At 47.1% G+C, this 23,065-nt stretch overlaps 1 protein-coding gene and 1 long non-coding RNA gene across 2 annotated transcripts in view; both read left to right on the top strand.

The window, feature by feature from the left end:
• LOC131206497 (patronin) overlaps nucleotides 1-20,443 on the top strand; it is a 38,064-nt gene extending 17,621 nt beyond the window's left edge. Inside the window, exons 8-27 of the mRNA XM_058199066.1 lie at nucleotides 817-1,029; nucleotides 4,725-4,874; nucleotides 4,932-5,054; nucleotides 6,977-7,039; nucleotides 7,265-7,816; nucleotides 7,884-8,047; nucleotides 9,182-9,322; nucleotides 9,664-9,771; nucleotides 10,228-10,374; nucleotides 10,607-11,962; nucleotides 12,034-12,220; nucleotides 12,589-12,962; nucleotides 13,034-13,270; nucleotides 13,337-13,550; nucleotides 13,922-13,999; nucleotides 14,561-14,632; nucleotides 15,516-15,617; nucleotides 18,191-18,385; nucleotides 18,504-18,786; nucleotides 18,859-20,443. Of these exons, the coding sequence (XP_058055049.1) occupies nucleotides 817-1,029; nucleotides 4,725-4,874; nucleotides 4,932-5,054; nucleotides 6,977-7,039; nucleotides 7,265-7,816; nucleotides 7,884-8,047; nucleotides 9,182-9,322; nucleotides 9,664-9,771; nucleotides 10,228-10,374; nucleotides 10,607-11,962; nucleotides 12,034-12,220; nucleotides 12,589-12,962; nucleotides 13,034-13,270; nucleotides 13,337-13,550; nucleotides 13,922-13,999; nucleotides 14,561-14,632; nucleotides 15,516-15,617; nucleotides 18,191-18,385; nucleotides 18,504-18,786; nucleotides 18,859-19,003 (4,904 nt within the window). The 3' untranslated portion in view covers nucleotides 19,004-20,443. The remainder of the gene's footprint in view (nucleotides 1-816; nucleotides 1,030-4,724; nucleotides 4,875-4,931; nucleotides 5,055-6,976; nucleotides 7,040-7,264; nucleotides 7,817-7,883; nucleotides 8,048-9,181; nucleotides 9,323-9,663; nucleotides 9,772-10,227; nucleotides 10,375-10,606; nucleotides 11,963-12,033; nucleotides 12,221-12,588; nucleotides 12,963-13,033; nucleotides 13,271-13,336; nucleotides 13,551-13,921; nucleotides 14,000-14,560; nucleotides 14,633-15,515; nucleotides 15,618-18,190; nucleotides 18,386-18,503; nucleotides 18,787-18,858) is intronic.
• A 1,448-nt stretch (nucleotides 20,444-21,891) lies between these two features.
• On the top strand, nucleotides 21,892-22,432 carry LOC131205556 (uncharacterized). The gene is made up of 3 exons (XR_009156750.1): nucleotides 21,892-21,935; nucleotides 22,025-22,128; nucleotides 22,204-22,432. It is a non-coding gene; the product is annotated as an uncharacterized LOC131205556 (long non-coding RNA).
• Nucleotides 22,433-23,065: the final 633 nt, after the last annotated feature.

The raw sequence follows: 23,065 nt of genomic DNA, 5'->3' as shown, positions 1-23,065 counted from the left end.
TTTGAAGTTGTTAGTAGGTACACCACTACCATTGTGACTTCTTTCGGAGAGTGTACCTCTCTTGATTCGCAAGTTTTATCATAGAAACTCCAACTCACTCATAAATAGTTATCTGAACTTTCGCTCTTATATGATTGTATTTCGTTGAACTACTATCATTATCATTCTTTTACTTTATTACATATTGTGATAATTTTGGCTCAGTTGTTATGGTTGTACGCTTTTTTATCATAACATACAGCCTACAGTCTGTACAGCTTTCTATAAATATGAGGCGCGAAAGAAAATCTTCTGTTCGAGATGACTGTGTTGGGTTTCGTTTTTCGTTCTGTAAATTCTTAATTTTCATTCAATTACCATCACACCAAATACAGCGAAAAGGGCAAACCATCATCACCACCATATCGGCATCGTGTTTCCTAGACACACCATCCTCATTCGTACGAAATTGGCCTGTCGCCAGCAGCATTCACGCCATTCTCTTCATGCGCATCACATTTGTTTGCTCTCACGGTTCCCTTTCTGGGCATACTATATTTGCCACCAAAAGCTGTACTCTAGTCTCTCGGGGTCTTGCTGAACTTTTGGTGTCCGCTATTTGGCGAATTTTCGCACGTGGTACAAATGGCTCACGACGAATGTGGTTCGATCGTTTTTCCGCCGTTCGTTCTCTTCTTCTTTGCATCGGTCCCAAAAGTATCCTGTAGGATGCTTCTTCTTCGGAAATTTCCCCTTCATTTTCCCATCTGAAACCACGGACTAAAACTGAATTTCCAACACTTCTCGTATGTCTCTCCCGTGACCCGCGCGCACCAGACGCAGCCGGAGCCGGCGCTACCAATGAGCACGGCATTGCCCATCGCAGGGGTTTCGCGAATCAACCGACGATCGCGGCCATTCCCGATTTGCGCCCCGGGCTCGATTCGCCACCGGGTAGCAGCGGCGGTAGCGGCACCAGCAGTAGTGGTGGTGGTGGCGGCGGCGGTGGCGGTACTGGCAATGGTGCCATTAATCGACCGCCATTTCAAGGTCTAATACTATTTCTTTAACTACTTTCAACCCAAAACAAAGTCCCGTTCAAAATCTAAAAAAACTACACACCGCAACGATGTACTAGATTTGTTTTTGCATTCGTTATTTTGTTCATTTAAGAGATTGTCGTTTGCTCTTTTTAATTTGCTTGTTTAGTAGGGCTCTCTTTACAGTTAACTTTTTCAGTTCAGTTTACTCCTTTGCAACATTTCATCTTTTATGTTTCGCCTATATTGTTTTCTTCATTAACTCTATTTGTTGTGTAGTTTTCATTTGTGTTTCATTTGTTTTTCATTTGTATCGTTCAACGTAGTGAGCATCTCATCCTATATACTTTTCTCTGATGGAGCCATAAGCATAAACGCCATTTTGTTTCTCGTCTGTTTCGTTGTTGATTTAGAAATGTTTTCGATTTTATCGCTTATCGTAGAGAGAAAATCCTTTGCATGAGCCCGTCCACCTGCCTGTGCGTAAAGCGCGCGATGTAGCTACATTTCCTTACATCGATCGTTTCATCCGCATCGCCTTTGGGGGGTGGTGCATTGCTTTTAATCACTTTCTCCTCTGGCCGTTATCGGTGGTTTGTAAAACGCACTTTTTGTGTCCGTTTGCTTCCCCGGGTGTCATGTTTACTGTGTTGTCTTAATCCACACGCGGAGTGTTTATTGATGCTCGAAAAATCAGCCATCGCCCCCGGGGCCCCCAAGCGTCATGTTGTATACCTGTTAATCGTGTTCAACAAATGCGTAGAGAAACGTGTGCTTCCGCCTTACGCGATCGGTGTGATGCGCCAGAGTGAACAAATTGCCTTCCTGCGCCACAAGCGAGCAATAGACCTTTGACAGTTCCTCTTTTCAAACAGCAGCTGCACGGGTGGCATTAGGCGGGAAAATGAAACACGCCTGGGAGTTGGGAGATGAGTCAGAAGTGAAACAAACCTCCAAAGACACCAGGGGCCAACAACCCAACTGTGAACAGCCAATTGATTGCGTTAACAGTGTGTTGCGCAACTGAATTCAAACATTAAACTCGATTTTGTTTCGAAATCGTTTTCTCCTAATTGTATGACATAAACTTATTTTTTATTGTACTTTATGCAGAAAGCAGCGACTGTTTCTCATGTTGCATGTGGCAAGAGCTGAGAAAATCACCTCTTCGAATGGCGGGGGCTTAAATATGCCTGATTTTTCGTTTGCTCCGTCACACCGATCCCCGTGGCGTTTGTGTCGGTCTCCGCAATTTGGAGCAACATGGAAGAATTTTAATGCTCTCCAGGTGCGAACCGTTGTTCAGTTCGTACAACAACACCCTTTTTGGGGCCACAAAACGTGTCAATCTGTGTACAAGGAAAGGAATGCGCAGCAATGCAATGCGGTTCTTGTTCATTGTTTCCGGCTTTTACCGGGCCTACGGAGCCCAGGGAACTGGAGATGATCGCTTGCCGTTTTCCTGCCTACAATGAAACACATTTTGCGGCAATTTCTCGTTCCCATTTCCCCGGTTTTGTTTTCGGACAGATCACGGATCGGATCGAAATGTATCACATCCGGTGCCGAGACACGCGTGTTCCGAGGGCCCCTCCCGAGGTAGAGCGGTCAAAGGGAAGGTGTACAATTTTGTGAACACCTTCCACTAGTGTTCGTTCGCGGCCCGCGTTCGATTCGCATTTCTTGCCAACACGATCACTTTCAACGACTTCCAACAACGACGGTCCAATAGTCAAATTGGGAGACCGCGTCGTCGGTCAGGTGGAAAGCTGTTTTCTCCACGCCTTCCAAATTGGGGCCTCGCATCGTCGCACGAATGTCACTGCCGCAACGGCAAATTTTGCAGTTCGCTGTGTCGTTTTTTGTTTGAAGATAAATTTGAGAAATCGGGCAAAGAGTTAAGTTTTCGCGCGCGAGATCTGACCTGGCTCGCTGATGATTACGGACCACCACAATAACAGGGTTGCTGTTTCCCTCCTCCAGATCACCGGCGAATTCTTCAATGCAACGGTGCGCGGAAGAGATCGCGGGACAAGCAACCCGCTCCGCTCGCCCGGGAAAATGGGAGGGAAAAAGAACCGTTTTCCCTCTGTTCGCGGTGGGCGCGACCGATTTCGTAAACGTCACCAATTTGGTGCGTTTTACAACGACACCGAGCCCTGTGCCGTAGAGTTTTGCTTTGTGTGCATTCCTCCGGTGTTTCTTTGTGAGCGCATTCCAGGCCAATATGGGAATCGCAAAAACAATCCCGCCCAATAGACTTTCAAAACGAGCCAATTCGACACTTCCGCCATCTCGTGGTGAGCGAGCGGCGGGTTTATTTATCTTTTGCCCGCGGGTCATTAACGATCTCCAGGCCACAGGTTTCTTGGTTGCTGAATGTCCATTTTCGGCAACTGGCTTGTGGGTGATCGTTTATTGCGGGCGCCAGAAATGGGCTTCCGGAATGTGTGCCAACTTGCGAAACCAAAGATACGCGATTGGTTTAGGTACTTCGCTCTGAATGCTTTAGTCGCTAGTATATGCATCACTGAATAAGTGGATGCTTTTCAGGCTCTTTGAGCTCATTAGCTTTGAACGCCGCTCCATTCTAAGCACCGGCACGTACTTACGCACGCACTTCAATTACAGTTTGGAAATTTTGGTCTAATTTGAAAAGTGGCCCCTCGTAATAGGAAAATTGGGCAGACGCCGGCGCTCCACACAAACACCGGGTTTCTCGCCCCACAGAAGTACCCCCGCCAGCGAGAAAGAGTTTTCGAGATCGAGCGTCTTCTGCTCCGCCCAATCTTCTAACCCCGGTCTTCAGCTGTGGCCTTCCGAGACAGAGCGGGAACGCGCATATGTGCCAAACCCGTACTGCCGGAAATCACCGGAGCAACCGGAGACCGAGATCGAGAAAGGAAGAAAGAAAGAAGATCATTCGCCGCGCGATGGAAAATCGTAGTTCATTTCACTTTCATCGATCCGCTACTTTTTGACCGGACCCGGGAGTGAAACTTGCGGATGTTTGCTTTCGATCGGCGGAGAGCAGGGGTGATGGTACTTCCGATGGGCGACGGTGGTCGGACCGATGAGAGGCGCACGTGCGTGTGCCTGATTTGGGTGCCGGTTGAAATACTTTAAAATTACTCTCTCCCCCCAGAGATGTGGAGCCCAATTTTCGGTTCATTGGTAGATAGGCTTTAAACGGCTCCGTATTTAGAGCGATTATTGCTCCTCCCCGCTGAGCTTACGCGGTTAAATGTTGATTAGTTTGGCAGGCCAGAAGTGAATCAAACTGCATCTCTGCACCCCGAAGCTTGGCTTTTTGCATGCATTCTTTGGCTTTTCTTGTACGCTACTTGCTTTCGTTTCATCGCACTGTTCGCCATATTCTTTGCTGACCTCTTTCCAGACCCAGTCGCCCCGTTCATTTAGTGCTTAAAGTAATCATTTATCCGTCTTAGTTTTAACCATTTCTGTTGCCGATGATTTTCTGTTGATTTCGTGTTGTGTTGTTCCCTTTTGCTTTACTTATCGTTCTCTGTCTTCTTCAACCGGATTGTGTTTGGTTTCACTGCGTGTTAGACATAACGGATGGTAGTAGATTGTGTGTTTGTGCGCGCCAAAATGGAGCAGAAATGATCGGGTGTGAAGTGCTTCACTTTTCTAACGCCACTTCTTTTTACAATATTCCTCGCACCAACCGAACCTACCGCGCAGTCAATCGGTCGCCATCGGCCAGCACACTCAGGAAGCACATTGCGAGTCGGGAAACACCGGAACAGCATCAACCGCACCAGTTGTACCAACAGCAGCAGCCACAGCCGCAGCCGCAACATCAGTCACCGTATCAGGCGGATCCTGATGAAGGTATGCGACGGAAGGTAAACTGCTTTGCACTGTTATCTAATACGTTTATGCTTTTAGGATTCGTGGTACACAGAAGCAAAGGAGTGCCAACGTTGTCATCGATGCACGAACCGCTGGTGCCGGCCAGGATACGACAAGCCAAGGAGAAAACCAACAACGATTCCAAAGCGGAAGAACGAGGTATGTAGATGGTGCAATGGACACCGTTTTCTTATGGTTCCATTTTTCTGTTCTATCGCGTTTCGTTTTCTGAATTCGTTGCTTTCGATTGCGAATTAGGAGACAAACTAGCACACTTGCGTAATATAGGTTCTTATAGCAAGAGGCACTTGCCGCCAAACATACATTCAGCTTCTTTTGCCGTTGAGTTTTATTTCCGCACCATTCCGACCGGCGCAATCACACCCATACGGATTGAAAAACAACGTTTTCGAGGCTGGAAATTCGCCAGCTTTTATCGCCCATCTGCCACTGGCTGACAATTTCTTAATAAGAGTCGTCTAGAAACTTCCAACACAGCAAAAGTGGCCAATGAACGGCCCCGTTTTCCCATTGAGGATTGCCCATAAGAGCGTAATAGGGGAGCCATTGGAACCACGCATCATCGAATCCATTGCGCATCCATTTTCTCTGTGCGTACTCTCTCAAGTTTTACGAAAATGGCACGCCGCGTTGATCGCTTATCGCTCTCTTTCTCTCTCTCTCTGCAAAATTACACATTTTTGATTAGTTTTCCTTTATGACACACCGCTGCTACGCATCTTACCTCCTGGGCCGCGTACTGTTGTAGTTTCGATTTCGTTCCATGTCTCTTTTATGACCTCTCAATCATCATGAAGGGGTTCAAGCACGGCGTGATCTCCGCCAACCGTAACATACCGGCGAACAAACGATTTTCGTTTTCGCACCAACTTATGCACCCGTGCGCGCCGATTACAGCGAAGCGTGGCGAGTTGGATGGTTTTAGAATAAAGTATGAGGTGAGCAGAATACGTTTTGCTATCATTTCAATCGCTGCAAACGAAATGAGGTTTCGCCCTTTTGCGGCCGTCCGGTGCTGCTAGCTTCTTGCGCCAAAATGGGAAAGTGGATCGCCCCAGCAGCCTGCCTTGCTAATTGCCGCTTGTAGAGCGCCCCGGTGAGCTCCCAGCCAGTGCCACACGGCGCGAGACAGCGGAATATAATAAAATGCGCCTAAGAGCGCGAAGAGAGTGGCACAAACATAAAACTATTACCCAGTACACCCCTACATTTTCGCTAAATTATCCGAGGACCTGCCAACTGACCACGGCATGCGTTCGAGCCACATACGGTTTCTTCTCTCCGCGTCTCCCTCTCTCGCTCTGCTTGCCATTTCACCTTCACTGAACCATTTCATGCGGTGAAAAACTGTATCGAAAATAGAGAAGAAAAACAATGCACCCAAACGTGAAGTTCCACCTACCTACTACTCGAGCGGCCAGTCGTAGGGGCCGTCGCGCCGTCTCCTTGTACTGCACGGCGGTGCTTCGACCACCTGTGGTCGAACGGTTGCGGTTGGCACCACCCAATAATGCACGCCAAGCTGGCCCTGCCAGTTAGTGTGCGGAAGTGGGCCCATTCGTGACGACTTCCAATTGTGTCTGGTGGTGGTTCGTCGGCCCCACGGGGGAAAACTGTGTCCGGCTCCGTTGTTGTTGTTGTTGCGACGTTTTGGTCAGTGCAAAGAAGTGCAAAGAATAAGACTGGCGACTGGCCGACGAAAAGGGACAGCGTCGCGTCGCGAGATCCGTTAGTTCTGGATGTCGTTGCGGTTCGGTGATCAGCTTGGAGAGGGGACGATATGGCGCTTTGTGATGGCTTTTGAGTGGATGAGTGGATGGCCCGGGGTAGCGTTTGAGTTTTGAGGAAAAAAAAGAAAGGGGGCAAGAACCGTTCGAAGAAGCTCGGGGCAGTAACTTGCGCCAAAAGCAGAACACTGCGAAACGCCGCCGAGTCACGATCGTCTCTCCGGATTGGCAGAGTGGTGGCTGCAATGGCCCTGTTCAATCGGTTCGGGCTGGATCAGTTGTTAAATCGGTGTATTTTCTACGTTTTCAAAACACTTCTCGTGGTGCTTCTAGGTGATAGCATCCCGGCTGGTCGGCCAAGCAACTGGGAAGAGTCGCGCAAACCCAGCTTCTCAGGTAAGGCCACGTCGATTTTTGTCCTTCCATAGCTCATCTTCACTAACTTCATGAGTGCGCTTCGCTCGCTTGGTTCAGTTTGGATAGTCAGCGATAGTGTTTTTGCTTTTCACTTGTTTGCCGTTAAATATTTCCAAATTCCCGTGAAAGCTTTTTTTCTAACCAATGTGCCACTGCCGCCCCCTCTGCCGTTTGATGATCGTGTATATGCGTCTCTCTCTACAGGGCGACGGTCGCGCAGGAATTCGTTCAGCGATGATTCGCAGCTGACGATCGAAAACTTTGGAGGATCTCAGGATCAGCTCAACACCGTGGGCCGTTTCGAGCGGGAGCGCAAAATTTCCAACACAAGCCTCACGTCGATTGAACCGGTCGTCCCGGCTCGATCCTCGTTGGCCGATGCTCGAGGCTCGATTCAGTTCGGGTACGATACGGATTCGGGCAACGAGAAGCAAGATCGTGACACGGAAAAGCCACCCGGCAGTGGCACGTTGCGGCGTCACAACAGCACCACCCTACATTCCAGCGGCAGCGGCGCCAGTGGCCATGGTTCGACGAGCGGTCGTGGTGGGTCGGTTGAGCGAGATCTTGTCGATGGAGATGCTAGCTCGACGATGGCGCCAAACGTTGTTGGGGGAATGGCTGCAGCCGCCTCCGCCGCCGCTGCTGCTGATGTGGAGCTCACCCCTCGCCGCAAGACTTCCTTCGCAACACTGCCAAACAATACTACCACCTGGCAGCAGCAGGCCATAAGCGTGCAGAAAATGGACGATGTTGGTAAGTGACACCGGGTTCGAGTTATTTTCTGAGCGGCCACCGGTTAATGTCGACTATTCAATTGTAGATGACAATCAACCGCTGGAAGATGCCACGAAAATCTCAACGATTAAGCTAAAATTGGAAGAGAAGCGTCGTTTGATCGAGCAGGAAAAACGGCGCGTCGAATCGGCCTGGTCGAAGCAGTTGCAAACGGTTGGCAAACAGGCATTCTTACAAGCTATTAACAAGGTGAGGGGATCGCACTGGAACCGAGAATGGTGGGGAAACGGGCGTTGACTAATGCAAAAGGTGGTGTCCCGCGTGAGAGAGCTGGTGTGTAGATAGCGGAAGATGGTTTGTCACTTTTGGGTTAAAGACCCTTGGTCGATGGGATCGGAGTAGACGTAGACAGTAGTACTGGCAGCTCACGCGGCGCCCGCCCCGTATTTGTGTTGATTATTATGTACGGTAGGCTCTCAGTGTCTTGGAGTGAATTCCTATGTTGCTAACTCTTTTCTTCTCGGTTCCAAGTTTGTAGCTGGCACACACCCGTGCGATCACGCCCTTGCCAAATTGGCCACACTATTAGAAATGTACAAATCACGTTGTGACTAATTGTAGTTATCTGCACCATGTAGGTTGGGCTAGTTTTCGTACAGTGAAGATGCTGTTCTTCTTTGGTGGAGAAACACGATAATGCGTTGCGTTCGAAGCGTTCCCTTGCAACATTTCCCACTGTTCCCGTGTCTCAGAACCCATCACTTGAGTTTTCTGTGTTCGAGTTCACTCGGTTGTCGTTGCTATGCTGCTTTATCGATTGCAAATTGTTTTCATTTTGGCAACAATACGCATCACGCCCTTTACTATTGCTACCACACATTAGTTTGCAGATCCATACCATTTATCTGCTGTTTTCGCTTTACCTTTACCGCTCATTTTATTGTTACAAACACACTCCGTTTCGACACAGGCTGTGTTCTGCGCATCGTGGTTAGATTGTGTGAAGCACCGGCCAACCAGTGTGCGTTTAATATCATAATTTCAGTCGGTACAAGATGTGAAAGAATCAAGTCATGATCATGCTCTCAACTACTATTACGTTTATTTTCTTTCATTTCGTCCTTTTTGCTGCGCTGCGCCTGTATGCAAAATCAAACAACCCAACAATCGACCCACCCAAACCGACCTGCGGGTACACGTTGAGGCATTATTCCTTCACCACCACCATTCCACCATCAACACCACCGACGGTGACCCGTGACATCACCGTGTATATATATGTATTGCTCACCGATATCGAAATGCCAAAAAACCTTCGCTTCCATATATCCCCCACGTGCCCGTTCGTTGTTGGTCACGGGACCAAAATTTGCCGTTGTGCAGAGTAAAAGTGGCAGTAATGTCCCCGGTGAACCGGAATCCACCTCAAAAGAATCGATCGATGATGGGGCTACGGTAGTAGAGGATGATGATCATCATCATGGTGGTGTAGTAGAAAAGGCGGAACGGCCCTGCTCTCTCAAGGTACTGTTTGTGCGTAGTTCCGAACCACATGTGGGTGTTTCTTACTTTTTACATAACATGTTTTTCGTTTAACTCCCCGTTTAGCAAAGCATATTTTTCAATTGGGCCTTTAGAGACGTAACAAAAGCGATCACTAACATTATTAATAAGTCATTAATATAAGATCTTCCAGTGCATGGGCTTATTTTAATGTTAAGTTTCAAAATTCGCCTCTTAAAACGTATAGGGGATACTTTCAACAACATTTCAAGTGCGAAGGGTGCAGCAACTAATTGTAATTATCATTATCTTTGTGTGTGTTTTTTACCGAATAATGGTAATGATACAACGCGTATAATTAGGATTTGGATGACCACAGCAGCAGCAAGTATGAGCAAAAGTGGAATGCACAAATAATCGAACCGAAGAAGACTCCCGATCTGGAGAACATGGACCTGGAGCAGTATCAAGTAAATAACGTGATCCTTTATTAATACTTTATGTTGTTTGTTTTGGTTGTTTGCTAGTCCGAGAGTACGATTTAACAATCGCCACCTTGTTAATGCCATTTCCTCCTTTTTAACATTTTGTAATATTCGCTAACAAAATTCACACAATCGCTCATTCTCCGTTTTTCTTCCATTATTCTTTCTCTGTCTCTTTTTCTCGCGCTCTCGCTTTTGCGCTCTAAATTATCAAACTCAAAACGAATCTGTTCCAACCGTCATGACGTGTGCTGTGCATCTTCCTTGATTGGCATTACTACTAACCGCTATCATCGATCCTCACGCTGCATCAACAACTCCCCACCGGCGTCTCCGGCTCCGGCATATCCTGTTGCGCTTCATTTTCTTCGCTAACAACACAACCGATCATACCAACATTTACCAAAATAAATGCCAAAACACAACACATACATAAAACAGCAAAGCATTTCGAAAATGAACAACAACTTGCACGATATTCAGGCGGACATACAGCGTCTCACGCATCAGCAGAATCAGATTCAAGCGCAAACGCTACAGGCCCAGCAGCTACTGCATGCGCAGCAGATAGCCAATCTGCTTAATCAGGTAAATGAACTGTCTTAGCATTGAGATCGGTCCTAAATTATGATACCTCACAGAAGCTTAAACGTTCAAACGTGTGATAACCATTCATGACGACCACTTTGTATTTTGCGCCAGACATGTTGCTAGTACCTTTTCGTCACGTTCACTGTTTGCGTATTATAAGCTAGAAAAGAGGATGATTGAAGGGATTGATTGGAATCGTGTCGACTAACTTATCTTTCGACCATTGCAGCAATATGGTTCCCAGCAAAGCATCCCGGCGTCGACCTACCGGCCAATGAACACCGGCCCGCTGTTCGGCTCTAGTCCTCATCTACCGCAGCAGCAATCGTCTCCGATCAACTACGGAATGCGTCCGCCTAGTCGCGATCCCTACCTTTCGCAGCACACGATGCAGTACGTGAACGAGCAGGGCCAGTACATACAGGCATCGCCGCAGCAGCAGAATCACATGCAGCCCAACTATGGACCCACCCACCAGACGCCGCCCCATCATCCCAACAACCTGGTGTACAGCCGCGAACATAGCCAAACACAGCTGATCGGTGATCAGAATGGTCAGTACCGGACCATGGGCAAAGAGAGTCATCAGTACTCGTCGAATTCCTACCTGAACATGGACCAACACCATCAGCAGCATCAACAGCAGCAGCAGCAGCAGCAGCATCAGTTCTACCACCAGGACTCAAACCACTACCGGGATCCGTATCAGCAACAACAGCATCACCACGGGCAGCAGCAGGAGTTGAAGGATCCACAACAGGCGCCTCACGGCGGTGGACAGTTTTTCTTGCACGACAGTGGTTCGACTCCACCACAAGCGCCACAGCGTCGAACGTGGGCGCAGTCGGCCGTAGCGGCCGGAGTCGTCGGTGCCGGTGCGTCACCGATCATTCCTGGTGGTGGCTCAAACAGTATGGTTGATGTAAACGCCTGGAACCATGGACCGGCGTCGAAGGGTTACAACAAATCTCCCGCCCCGAGTGGAGGCTTCTCACTCCACCACAACGGCGACGGTGACAGTGGGTACGGCGGTGGCGGTGGCCGCGTAGGAAGCGGCGGCAGCGGCGGTAGTCAACAGTCATTCCAGAACCTGTTCGAAGTGCATCATCCCCATCATATGGTTGGCCAGTCGACCGCCAGCCCCCAGCACAACAAGGTGCGCAACCAAATCTCTCAGATGATGATCAGCAGCAACGGTAACAGCCCGTCCGCAGCGGGTGGTGCGGTGCACCATGACTATCGCGATAACCGCAGCATGCCACTGTCGCCACCGATCGATGATATGGCCCCTCAGAGTATCTCCTTCATCGGCGACGAAGATTCGGGCGATGTCGAGATCAACACATCGAAGGGCGCTGCCAACGATAGTTACAGCTTACGCCAGCAGCAGCACCAGCAACAACAGCTGGATGCACTCTACGGCAGCATCAAGGGTCCGGGAGCACACAGGACGAGTGGTGGTGGCGTTGGGGGCAACGTACAGGATCTGGACAAGCACCTAAGTAAACTGAACATAACAAGCGGTAACCGTACTTACAGAATACCATCACCCACGAGGCCGAGCCTAAACTCGAACAGTTTCCATGTAAGTGGCACCGAGCTCGTTTTCGTTTGAGCGCAAATTTCCTTACGTCTCTCGTTGCATCCCCTTCGCAGGACCCGCAAGACGACGTGAACGAGAAAGGGTTCTACATCTCGTTTGATAACGAGCAACCGAAAAGACCAAAACCACCGCTCCGGACGAAGCGCTCGCCAAAGAAGGACAAACCACTCGCTGGTGTCGAGTCGGTCGATGGCGAGAAACGGCGAGACAGTCTGGGCGATAAGACCTCGTCGTCGCGAGGTATGTGATCGTTGAGGCGTGAAAAGTGGCGATCGTTTCGAGTTTTCGGTTGGCTTTTGACATTTCCGTGCCCCTCGGCGATAATCGGCGCTTCAATGGCCGAAACGTTTGATTGTCTTCCGGCAATCGACGCCTTACCCCTCGAAACGAGGTGTTGGTGGAGAAAAACAACCTAGGTCTAGTCTTAGGCGGTGGCAGTTAGTCATGCGCAACGGAAAACAGAATACGAAGGGAAAACGGAACACCCCCTCGTGGATGCACGCTGGTCATCGTAAAAATTAACTTTCTTTTCTCTTTTTCCTTGCTTCCGTGTGTGCTGCTATGCGTCGTCTTGCTGCGTGCCCGGGTCGCGATCGCGTGCCGTAAAGTAGAAACCAATGCCAACAATTTCGGTACGTTCAGTGTCAAGACGGCCAGCAGTTTCTCGGCCAACTTCAACGAGGAACACAACGCTGCGCACATGCGGAAGAGCATCATCGCGGACAACAGTGGTTCGTCGCCGTTCGAGCCGGTGATGCACAAGGTGAACGTCACCGGCAGCGGCAACAGCGCAGCGTCTACGCAGGCCGCTCTGATGATGCATCAGATGATGGACGGTGCTGGGGACCGGCGCCACACGCTGGATGCGGATGTCGCCATCATGAACAATGGCCACTATGGAAGCCACAACAACAGTAGCGACGGGTACGGCAGTGAAACGGATCGGAATGCGAAAATAGTGATCGATGTTGCGACCGATCAGGTAATGCTCGTCAATCTTATGTTTGAGAAGAGATGCATCAACTCAGTGTTTCTGTTTTCCCCCTTTCGTAGAACTCCGTGGATGAGATGGAACGCAAGAAGGAGAAAATTATGCTTCTGTCGCTGCAGCGACGACAGCAGGCCGAGGAGGCAAAAGCGCGCAAAGAAATCGAAGCCATGCAGCGGCGCGAGAAGGAGCGCGAGAAGGAGGAAGAGCGTGCCCGTAAGAAGGAAGAACAGTTTGCCCGCCGACAGGCCATCCTGGAGGCGCACAAAATCAAGAAAGCTATCGAAGAAGCGGAGAGAGAAGTATGGCCCCGGAGCGGAGCCCAGTAGCGTTGGCCATGGTGGTAACTTATTCGCGTTCCGTTGCAGGGAAAGACAATCGATCGTGAGCTACAGATCAAGCACCAGCAGTATCAGCAGCAGATACATCAAACGACACCGACACCGGCGGCAAAGATGCGCACTCAGAAGTTGAGCCGGCCGCGACCGAAAACGATTCACGTCGAGTCGGGCTCGGTTGATCTGAGCGAAGCGTCCAGCCTCAGTAGCCGGGGCAAGAAGGGCTCGAACTCAAACTTGACCGGTAAGTGGCGACCATTATTTAGTTACTAATCCCAGGCAAGCATGACACAACATCGTTGGCTTTCTACCACAATCGACAGGCCATAGAAGGCCAGCGCCATTGAGGGACATGAGTACGCGTAAATCCCGTCCATTACTCGTATTGGTGATTTTGATTCGGCCTTTTTTCGATTCCGTTTCATTTTCGCTTTTTCTGTATGTTCTTATGTTTTGTCCTTTTCTTTTTCTTTCTTCCCTTATGTGCGTCCAATCTATTGTTTGTTTCTAAATGTGTTTTATCTGTGTGTGTGTGTTCGCGTGTGTGCATTTTTGTTGACGTTCGGCACCGTCGCCGGAACGATTGGACTGGTGGACACACTAATCGCATCACAGGTCTCGGCATGCACAGTGCCTCGAACACGATGCGCCGAGACTACTACCGGGGATCGCAGGATTCGCTCGCAATCAGAGGTAATGTTTGGTCTAGTTTTGTTAAGTTTTCCTATTTTAGCCTATCAAGGGGTCCAACCCTTACTTCCGTGACGTCGTACCCTGATTGTTTGTATAGTTTTCGTCAAGGGGGTTGCGTTGGAATTGGAAGAAAGTTACCGACCACAAAGAGGTAACAGTTCCCAATACCGCGGTGGCGGATGGTGATGGGTGGTAATATGTGTAATCTCTATTGCGCGATGTGTTCATCGAAAAGTGTCGCCACGAGCACGTGAAGGTTTGTTACATATTGAAAGCCGATCACACTTTGCCTTGCTTTGCTTGTTTGTAAATAAATGACACACTCTTTGGGCCTCGTAAGATCCGTAGCAACAAAGTTGATGAACGGGGTCACCAGTGCCGATTGGCATACACATTCTAACAATCTTATGTTTATTTCTCTTTCTTTCTTACTCCACTCCGCTTCAACTTCTGCACCGATGTATCGAAATATATTCCACTAAACTTACTACCACTATCGCGCGGCGATTATTCACCATCTGTGGTCGTGGACTCGATCCATTAAATGGTGACCACCGGCAGAATCACCGGACGAGTATCCTAGCAGTAGCTCGACGCCCATTGGTCGCCGGGGATCCTACAAAACTGGAAGAGGTTGGTGATGGTCTCTCTGTCTAAGGACGTCTTTACGTTGCGTCTTTAGGCGACGTTCGTTTGTTTCAGTTTCTGTGATAAACATATATTTACTAGAATGAAATATGCTTCCCAGCAGTTTACCCGTAGTGTGCAGATAACAAAACTAACATCTTCAAACCGTTCCTTGATTCCCGTTAACAACAGCATTGAAACAACTACTAACAAAAGTGCACACATTTTCTTGTTTTGCACCAGAGATGCAGTTAATAGAAACTCCATTTTATCATCATTGCATGCTCGCTTATGTAAAAGTTGGCTTAATTCTTCTTTACTTTTGGTTTTGTCATCTAGACATTAATGAATTTCTCACGATTTTCTACAACCCAAATTCACGCGCTGCTCGAGAACCCGAGATTCGAGATTCGCTAACCAGAGCCGGAAGGTGGACGAAGTGCGCTCTTATAATCACTTTCGGAAAAGGGACCTCCCTCCCCCTATACACTGTTTGCTTTTGATACATGTGATGGCCATTTTTCTACTTTTGATTTGGCGAAAACTACTGGGCAGATGGATTTTACGCTTAGTATTATTTCCTTTTCGGTAGCACACAAATACAGATCTCAAGCACACAGCTCTTCGAATGTATCGTGAATGGTTTAACCTTCTGTTACGTTGCTTTTACGTTTCGTCGTAGTCTTTAGCAGATCAATTATTTCTAGGGGGTGCCAGAGCGCCCGCGTTTTATGCTCCCTTTTTAGTGTCGCCGTTATTCCCCGTTCCTTCCGAGAATAGTACAGCCATCCCCTGTGTTGTCGGGGCACACGGGGGAAGATCGTACTCCCGTTACCATCCATCGATCGTCACACAATTCCTTATGCCTATGTATGTGTGCTTCTTCCAGAACCAGCCACAATCGAACGGGGTCGTACACTGTCGCGTATCTCGCTAGCGAAAGGTGCCAATTTCCGGGGACGTAAATCGAACTCCCTGATGAATCTATGCGGTAAGAATCTGGTGCGCCGAAACAGGCAGCAGCAGCAGCACCATTAATGAACCTCATACCCTGCAAACAAGCCTCCTCTCTGTTATATGGGGTCACACAGATGGTTATGGTCATTGCACAGAGCCTATCGTTCCCTCACCGCCAACAGACGCCTCATTCTGTCAAATAATGGTACTTCCTTTGAGGCGTCCTAAACACCACCACCCAGCTCAGTAATGACGGGTATTACAGGGTTGTTGATTCACAAGTTATTAACGTTTATAGAAATATCTATTTTATCATATCTCTATGACTTACAGTATGGGATTTTTATCTAATCTCTCTTTCGGTTGCTGTCTTTTTATCGCTTTGATTTTGGTGTCTGTTTCTTTGATTATATTTACTTCAATTTCGTGATTTCTTCGCACACTATTTTCGGATGTTACTCTCTTTACTTTCACACACATCTCCAGGCACGTACAGATTTGCAGGACATTTGTTTATGTTTCTATGTAGCTTAAATCAATGGGTTTGGATGAGAATCTCTTGACTGTCTTTGTTTCCATCTCCCTCTTTCTCTCTGGACAACGAAGTGCTCTCCACTTTTAGTGCAATTAGATTCAATAAAGAGAGTGGCCAGTTATTGTGGCTAGCAGAGCGACCCTGAGGGCAATAAACAAATCGTTCCGCACCCAGCATGCGCGTCGACCACGTCATTTGCGTCCAGTTAGTGGCGCGTCTCTCAAACATATCATAATTTCGCTGTACGATCATCACCGCAACCGTGCTCCGTATGATCGTATGGATCGTATTTTTAGCAACCGGAAAATACCACACTGCCGCGAGAGCAAAGCCTCTCTTCCAGAACCGTCTACCAGTCAGTTGATGGTGCGCCGTGATCGTAGAGTGGTGCATTTGTTTGTGCAAAACCGACACACTTTTCTTACACAATGCTGCTATGTGTGGCTTGTGCCACAATTAGCAAAGTTCCATTGTCGCACCCGCGGCACCACGACGATGATGGCGGCGGAGATGCGATGGTTCGATCTGCCTTCCGTCGAACAGTGGCATTTCCGGCATCGTTTCGGCTCGATCAATTGGCGGAAGAAAAGGAAAATCTTGCCCATTGGTACTGTGATCGGTGCTTAGCTGTAGCACAGTGCCGTACTAGAGTCGTGCCCAGAGGTGATCGCGGGCGAAAAACGGATCAGCTAATCGAACTGGTACGGCAATCCGGCGAACGGCAGCGAATGGAAGAGGAACGGACGTTGTTGTCCAAAGCGAACCAGCGAAATTCCTCCCGGTTGCAGGAATGCTTGGTCACTGTCTTTCGTCGACTAACGATCGAAAACAGCGCTGCTAAGGCGTGTCCGTTAAAAAGATCACCTAGTGCGATCAACAAAAAACGTAGTGGTCAATCTTCACACGATATTAGTGCGACAAATCTGCGAGATTCTAAAGACAGTATTGCTGAAGGTAATCGATTTTCCGTGCTCTGGTTGAATTGAGTTCCCGTTCGTTCGCATTGTCCTAGTTGGTCGAAACGCTTATTTGCTAAAAGTAACTCCAAGAACAATCCCTTAGAAACACTAACAGTTTGGTACTAACCGCATCGATTAGCAATCAGTAGCTAGGTTTAGTAGGAAAACACTCTTAGAGGCACAACACACACTTTTAGTGGTAGGCAAAACACGTGCGGGCAGCAATTGGCAGCAATCTCGTCGAAGGTCACAGCAGGGGGTGACAGAGGATGTGTCCACTCCGCTCTCTCCGGATAAAGAATTATCGCCATTTGTTTTCGCCATTTTCGCCGTGTTACTCAAAAATCATGTGTGATTGTGGGTGTGTTTGTGAATTTGGGTTAGCTCATCACATTTGAGGTCTACATTTACTTTCCATTTTGCACTGTTTTTGATTCTTTTCTTCATTCATGGTGTTGTTAGTGTTTTTTTGTTTCCAATTTTACGTTCAATGTTTCCATTATTTTCTTTAAGTTCTTTAACAAACACTCATTATATGTTTTTGGTGTCACGTTACAAACAAATTGGGCAAATAAATCAAGCAAAATTCAATTTGCTGCTGCTTGCCACAGAAAACACCCGCCGCCGGTGCTACGAAAACAATCCTTCTATGCAACTGTCAAACTTTGGATGAATCGAGTAACCCCAGTAGGATCTAGTAACCTGCGAACGCCAGGGTCATGGAACATCCGCCACTAGATGTAACTGTGGTTATTCGATGCAGCCGACAGCCCCATAACTCTTTTACCTTCATCCTGTTGTCCTGCCTATCCTTCTGATAACACGCTTGCCCTTTAACGTTGCTATCTGCTTTATTGTGAAAAATCAAAATGGAAAAATTACTGACTCATATTTTTTACCTTTCTACCCTCCACTTCACCATCCATCTTCATGGCACACTATGAATAATTGTCTGAACAAACTCATTGCGCCTGTGTGCCTGCTGTGTACGTGCTGTGAACGTGTGCTTGCTGCGATCGGAATCGAATCGCTGTCGGATGATTGCGATCGCTACTAACGCCTCTCGACCGTGTCACGCGCGCGCTGTGCCGCAACTTTCGCATGACACCCCAGACTCCGATTCCGGACTGGGACGTGCCACACCACCGAGGCGAGCACCGTCGCCGGGAATGGGACCATCGAGCCGGCATCTGCCTTCGCCCTCCGGGCCAGGCTCGTTACCGCCCGGGTTGATAACGAAACGGCGCGGCTTCGACGACGGGTCCAGCGATATCTCGTCGAACGCGAGCTCCATGATGGATTACAGTGGTCTGTAGCGCGGAATAAGGATCATCCATTTTCTAACCCGCCCTTACCGGTGCTTTTTTATGAGGTGTCCGTTTTGATCTAACTAACCAATCCCTGGCCTTGATTTCCTCCTCTACAGGGCCGAGACTGTACAAACAACCGGCAACAAAGTCCAACCGTGGCATCATACTGAATGCCGTCGAGTACTGTGTCTTCCCGGGTGCAGTTAACCGTGATGCCAAGCAGAAGGTGCTGGAGAAGATTGCCCGGTCGGAGGCGAAGCACTTCCTGGTGCTGTTCCGCGACGCCGGCTGCCAGTTCCGGGCCCTGTACGGCTACTGGCCCGAGAATGAGCAGATCATCAAGCTGTACGGTACGGGACCGAGCCAGGTTGATGATGTGATGTTCGACAAATTTTTCAAGTACGTTGCTCTCGTCCGCTTTTGCGTGTGGTGTTCCGGTTTAATTCGCCGTCGTTTTGCGCTCTCTTTCAGATACAATTCGGGTGCTAAATGTTTCACCCAAGTGCACACCAAACACCTCACCGTCACGATCGATGCGTTCACGATACACAACTCGCTGTGGCAGGGAAAGAAGGCGAACCTGCCGAGCAAAAAGGACATGGCGCTAGTGATTTGAGGGACGTATCTCCGGCGTTCCCAGACCTGTTCCACCATCATTACCACCTCCAAGGGGTGTCCTCCCTGTGCGCGGACGGCGGCAGCACCGCCGTCATCATCCGCCGGGGCGTCACCGTAAAAAGTAAAGTCTTGTGCGTACGCCAAGGATATATTGCACTTGCCCTGCGCCACCCACCTCTGTTTTCCCTCCCCCATTTTGGTATTCGTTTAATGAGTATTGTATATGGCAGTTTTGGTATTTTCCCTCAGGGAAAAGTTTGCATGATTTACTTTTTGATGATTTTTCTTTTTCTAACTGCCGCTCGCGCCCAACACGTGAAAGATAGAAATAAAGGTAACCAACCTCTAACCGATGAAAAATAACTGATAAAAGACACAACATTTGCTTGCGAGTCGAGAAAGTGTCAGCTTTTAGGGCTCCTTGTTTTACAAATTTCGTCGTCCGACATTTCCATTGCCCACAGGCCAAGGCCCTGTCCGGATGGCACCCCAAAAATTGCTGGGCTTTCGAGTGGCAGCCTTTTGATTCCGAAGCCTTAGTAACTAAACCGTTTGTTGAACAATTTAGCCAGTTTCTGTTTGGTTAACTTCTGCGTATTATTTTCAACACTCTCCCGTAAAAGTTTTCTCTTTTCTTTTGTAGCTATAAATCATTAATCTATGGTTTAGGAATGACAGTAATTACGAATGCAAACTGATAGTTGTTGTAACATACCATATAGTGTTGTCCGCTAAAGAAGGAAGAACGTGAATGCATTACAATCCGCAGTAACTTATTAACCAACCATTATTATTAAACGAAGATGCGGTCGAGATGATGGTCGGTGGATTGAACATTAAACACCCTGATTATAATAGCGTCGTATGCTATCATTATTCGTTAATTTGTTTCATCATTTATTCTTCTCTTTTTCTCTAACTTTTGAACCCCTTTCACCTACGACGAAGGCAAGTCGTTGTAGGTTATAAGACTCATGCGCAGACTAACGAAGTAAAAGGAATAATTCGCATAGATATTAAATTAATATTATTATTAACTATTACAATAATTTGGACCGTTCAATGATCGATTCTTCGGTCCCCAAGAAAAGGTAACACGATTCCTTCTTTCGCACAGACCCCCGCTCCCTCACGGTCAGGGTCGACAGACAGAAACAAGCGCGGAGTTCGCGCAAGTAACATCGATCCCCGGTTCTTAGTGCGTTTGTTGGTGTCTTTTTTGTAAAATAGTCGCTTAAGTTTCCAATCAGCCCTATCACGGGAGGGTCACATTCGAGACCCCTAACGGTGGTTGATCACGTTTAACGAAAAATAACGAGCGCTGTGGGCGAAAGGATGATTACAGTGGAAAGAGAAGATAACGGAAACAACCGATTAGTCGACAGAGAACTGTAGTGGAAAACGCAGAACTATGTCCTTTTTATAATACTTAAGTTAAAGCAAAAAGAACAAATATAATCGTTTTTATTAATAACTTTTTTGTTGTTTTTATTTTCGTTCATTATGTTACTTTTGATTATGTTTTATTTTAATTACTTTTGTTCACCAGCAGCGTGGTGCAATATATGCTTGTAAGTGACGAATGAAGCGAGGCGCGCCGCAATACCCCACGTTTGCCAATACTAATCAAACTACACTTTGTAAGGCAAGATCCCGGATCGTACAACGTGAAAGCAGAACTGGAACAATGACGGGGACGAAGGAAGGGCGTGCAACACACAACTCTAACACTCTACTATCACTTAGCTAAAAATTTGTGAATATAATTCTCTAGCCACCATTGTTGTGCTACGGACGATTTTTGCAAGTTTTCCAAAATATTCACGATCGTGGCGAGAGAAGTATGAGGAGGAAGTAAACGTCTGGACAGCGTCCTTTTGCCCCAGTACCGATTAAGTTGTGTGTACGCATTTTTATCGACTAGCGAATGCCGGAGCGGACGGAGCGGTTAATAGAAGCCTTCGTAATTTATTCGATTATTCCTCGTCTAGCGATGGATGCATTGTAGGAAATCGATTTATTTAGCCAAATAGGTCCCCGGATGTGGGTTAAAATGATAAGAAACCAGTTTCCGTCGCACCTGCTCTCGATGTCCTCAATTGAAGAAAACAAACGCAGTTTCTAAATGAACCTTAGTCCCCAGTATATAGTGATCTTTAGGACGGCAGAAGCCGATCGCCCGGGAGACGGGAGTTACGGTGTTACTCAAAGTAATATATCATTTTTATGTCGTTACTATTGTAAAATACTCTCCGCTCTGTGAATAGTGGCAAAGAACAGGTTACGGCGTTACATTTGAGTGAAACGTTTCGGAACTTTAAACAATGTTTGGTGATTTCAATCAAAACCCCTCCGGCGAAAGTAGCGAAATGGTTATGCGCTCTATTATTTGTGCGAGTTGTTTAGCTTTTGTTTGGTTTTAGTGTTGTTTAGAGCGAGCTGTTATGTTGCAAAAACAAAAAACAATAGAGAATGAGCCCTTTATGTTTTGTGCGAATTGCTCCTGATTCTTATTCCTTATTACGCTTCCAGGATTTGAGAGAAACGTGAAAGTGTAATGAAGTGAGCGGGAAAATCTTGCACATTTTGTTGCCTGTGAATGTACGATAATTAAATCAATCAATAAAATATTTCAGTAATCCGCCTGGTGTTGTATTGGGGACCAAACATCACACTCCGTAAACGAGATGGGGGAACCTTTTTGAAATCATTATTTAAAGTCATACAAACTTTTGCCACGTAGTGTAAATGTGTTTTTAGCACAATTGTTATTTAGAACAAATTTTCTTACATGAGAAAGAGCCATATTTTTTTTACATGAAAAAAAGCCATATTTTGATATGTCAAATCGAATGGGTTCAATTTTTTCACTTACAAAAACGTGGCGTCCTGAAAACGCTGTTCAATAAAACTCATCGTGAAACAAGTTTGTAGGTTAATTGCCGTTGAAAACTTATAAACTTAGAAAAACCCTTAATTGCCGTGAAATTTACAACCTTTCTTTGTTCTGTTCTCTTAGTTCTGTTCTTATAGTGGCAGTGTAAAAATTCCACTTACGCTTACGCGCTTATTCCACTCCAGAAGGCCAATTCAACATAGAAGCCGTCCCAAATTGAGGTTAAGGTAATGTCCCTTCTAAACTAACATGTGCTCTTGCTTTCGTAAAAATGTTTTAACATGCTCCTCATCACTTTACAGATGAAACTGTTGGGCAAATTTCCACCGTATTTGTGTTCCGACCGCAAATCTCGTTTGAATTTGCTAAATATGTTTCGCTCGATCAACATCGACAAAAATCATCATCAAAACAACATTAATATCTTCATTGTCCACGAAAAATTGCATTTTCAACATAATGCAAATTTTTAACATAGTTTAAAGTATGGGGAAAAAAGTTTATGCAGAAACATGAAAATTCGCTACAAAGGACAACCCGAATAAACTTAATTGATCTTCGTTTTTTGTGACGAATAAATCGGTGTTTTGTTAAATATTCCTCCCGATATCCCGAGATGGGCAAGCGCTTTCAGGTAGACAGGTAGGTCCTGAATTTTTCTGTTCTCAGCCTCCGGTAGGCGTTGTGGCCGATGCCGGATCTCTGCAACGGCTAATCCTTCAGCGTTGTTGAATAGGTTCCCCGGGTTTCGTAGAACCGGCGTTACAGCGGGATTGGCGCAGGTAAAGCAAGGATTGCCAGTAGTTCTTTGGCACCTTTGCCGTGGTGATTCTTATCTTTTCTTCTTCTTCTTATCTTCTTAGTTCTAGTTTCCAACCCCTTTTACTGTTAGGCAACAAATCCAATTAAAGGACAATCCTTTCGTTTCCTTTATATTTATGGTCTTGATTTTGATAGTTCTTAGCCTCACTTCGTGCACGGTTTCGCAAGTGAAATAAAGTTATGGCACCGTTTTTTATCTTAATATTTTATTATTACATTTTTATTAGTTGTTTAAATTTGTCGATCTATACAAAGAGATAATTTACGCGTTTCGTAGCACTAGAACACGATGGTATAAACGAAGCTTCAATCGAATTGACAGCAGCAGTTTCGTCAGTCGTG

The sequence above is a fragment of the Anopheles bellator genome, chromosome 1 (genome assembly GCF_943735745.2).
Source record: "Anopheles bellator chromosome 1, idAnoBellAS_SP24_06.2, whole genome shotgun sequence".
Classification (NCBI taxonomy): Eukaryota; Metazoa; Arthropoda; class Insecta; order Diptera; family Culicidae; genus Anopheles; species Anopheles bellator.
The sequence above is the reverse complement of the archived record's forward strand: the minus strand, read 5'-3'. Positions and strand labels throughout refer to the sequence as shown.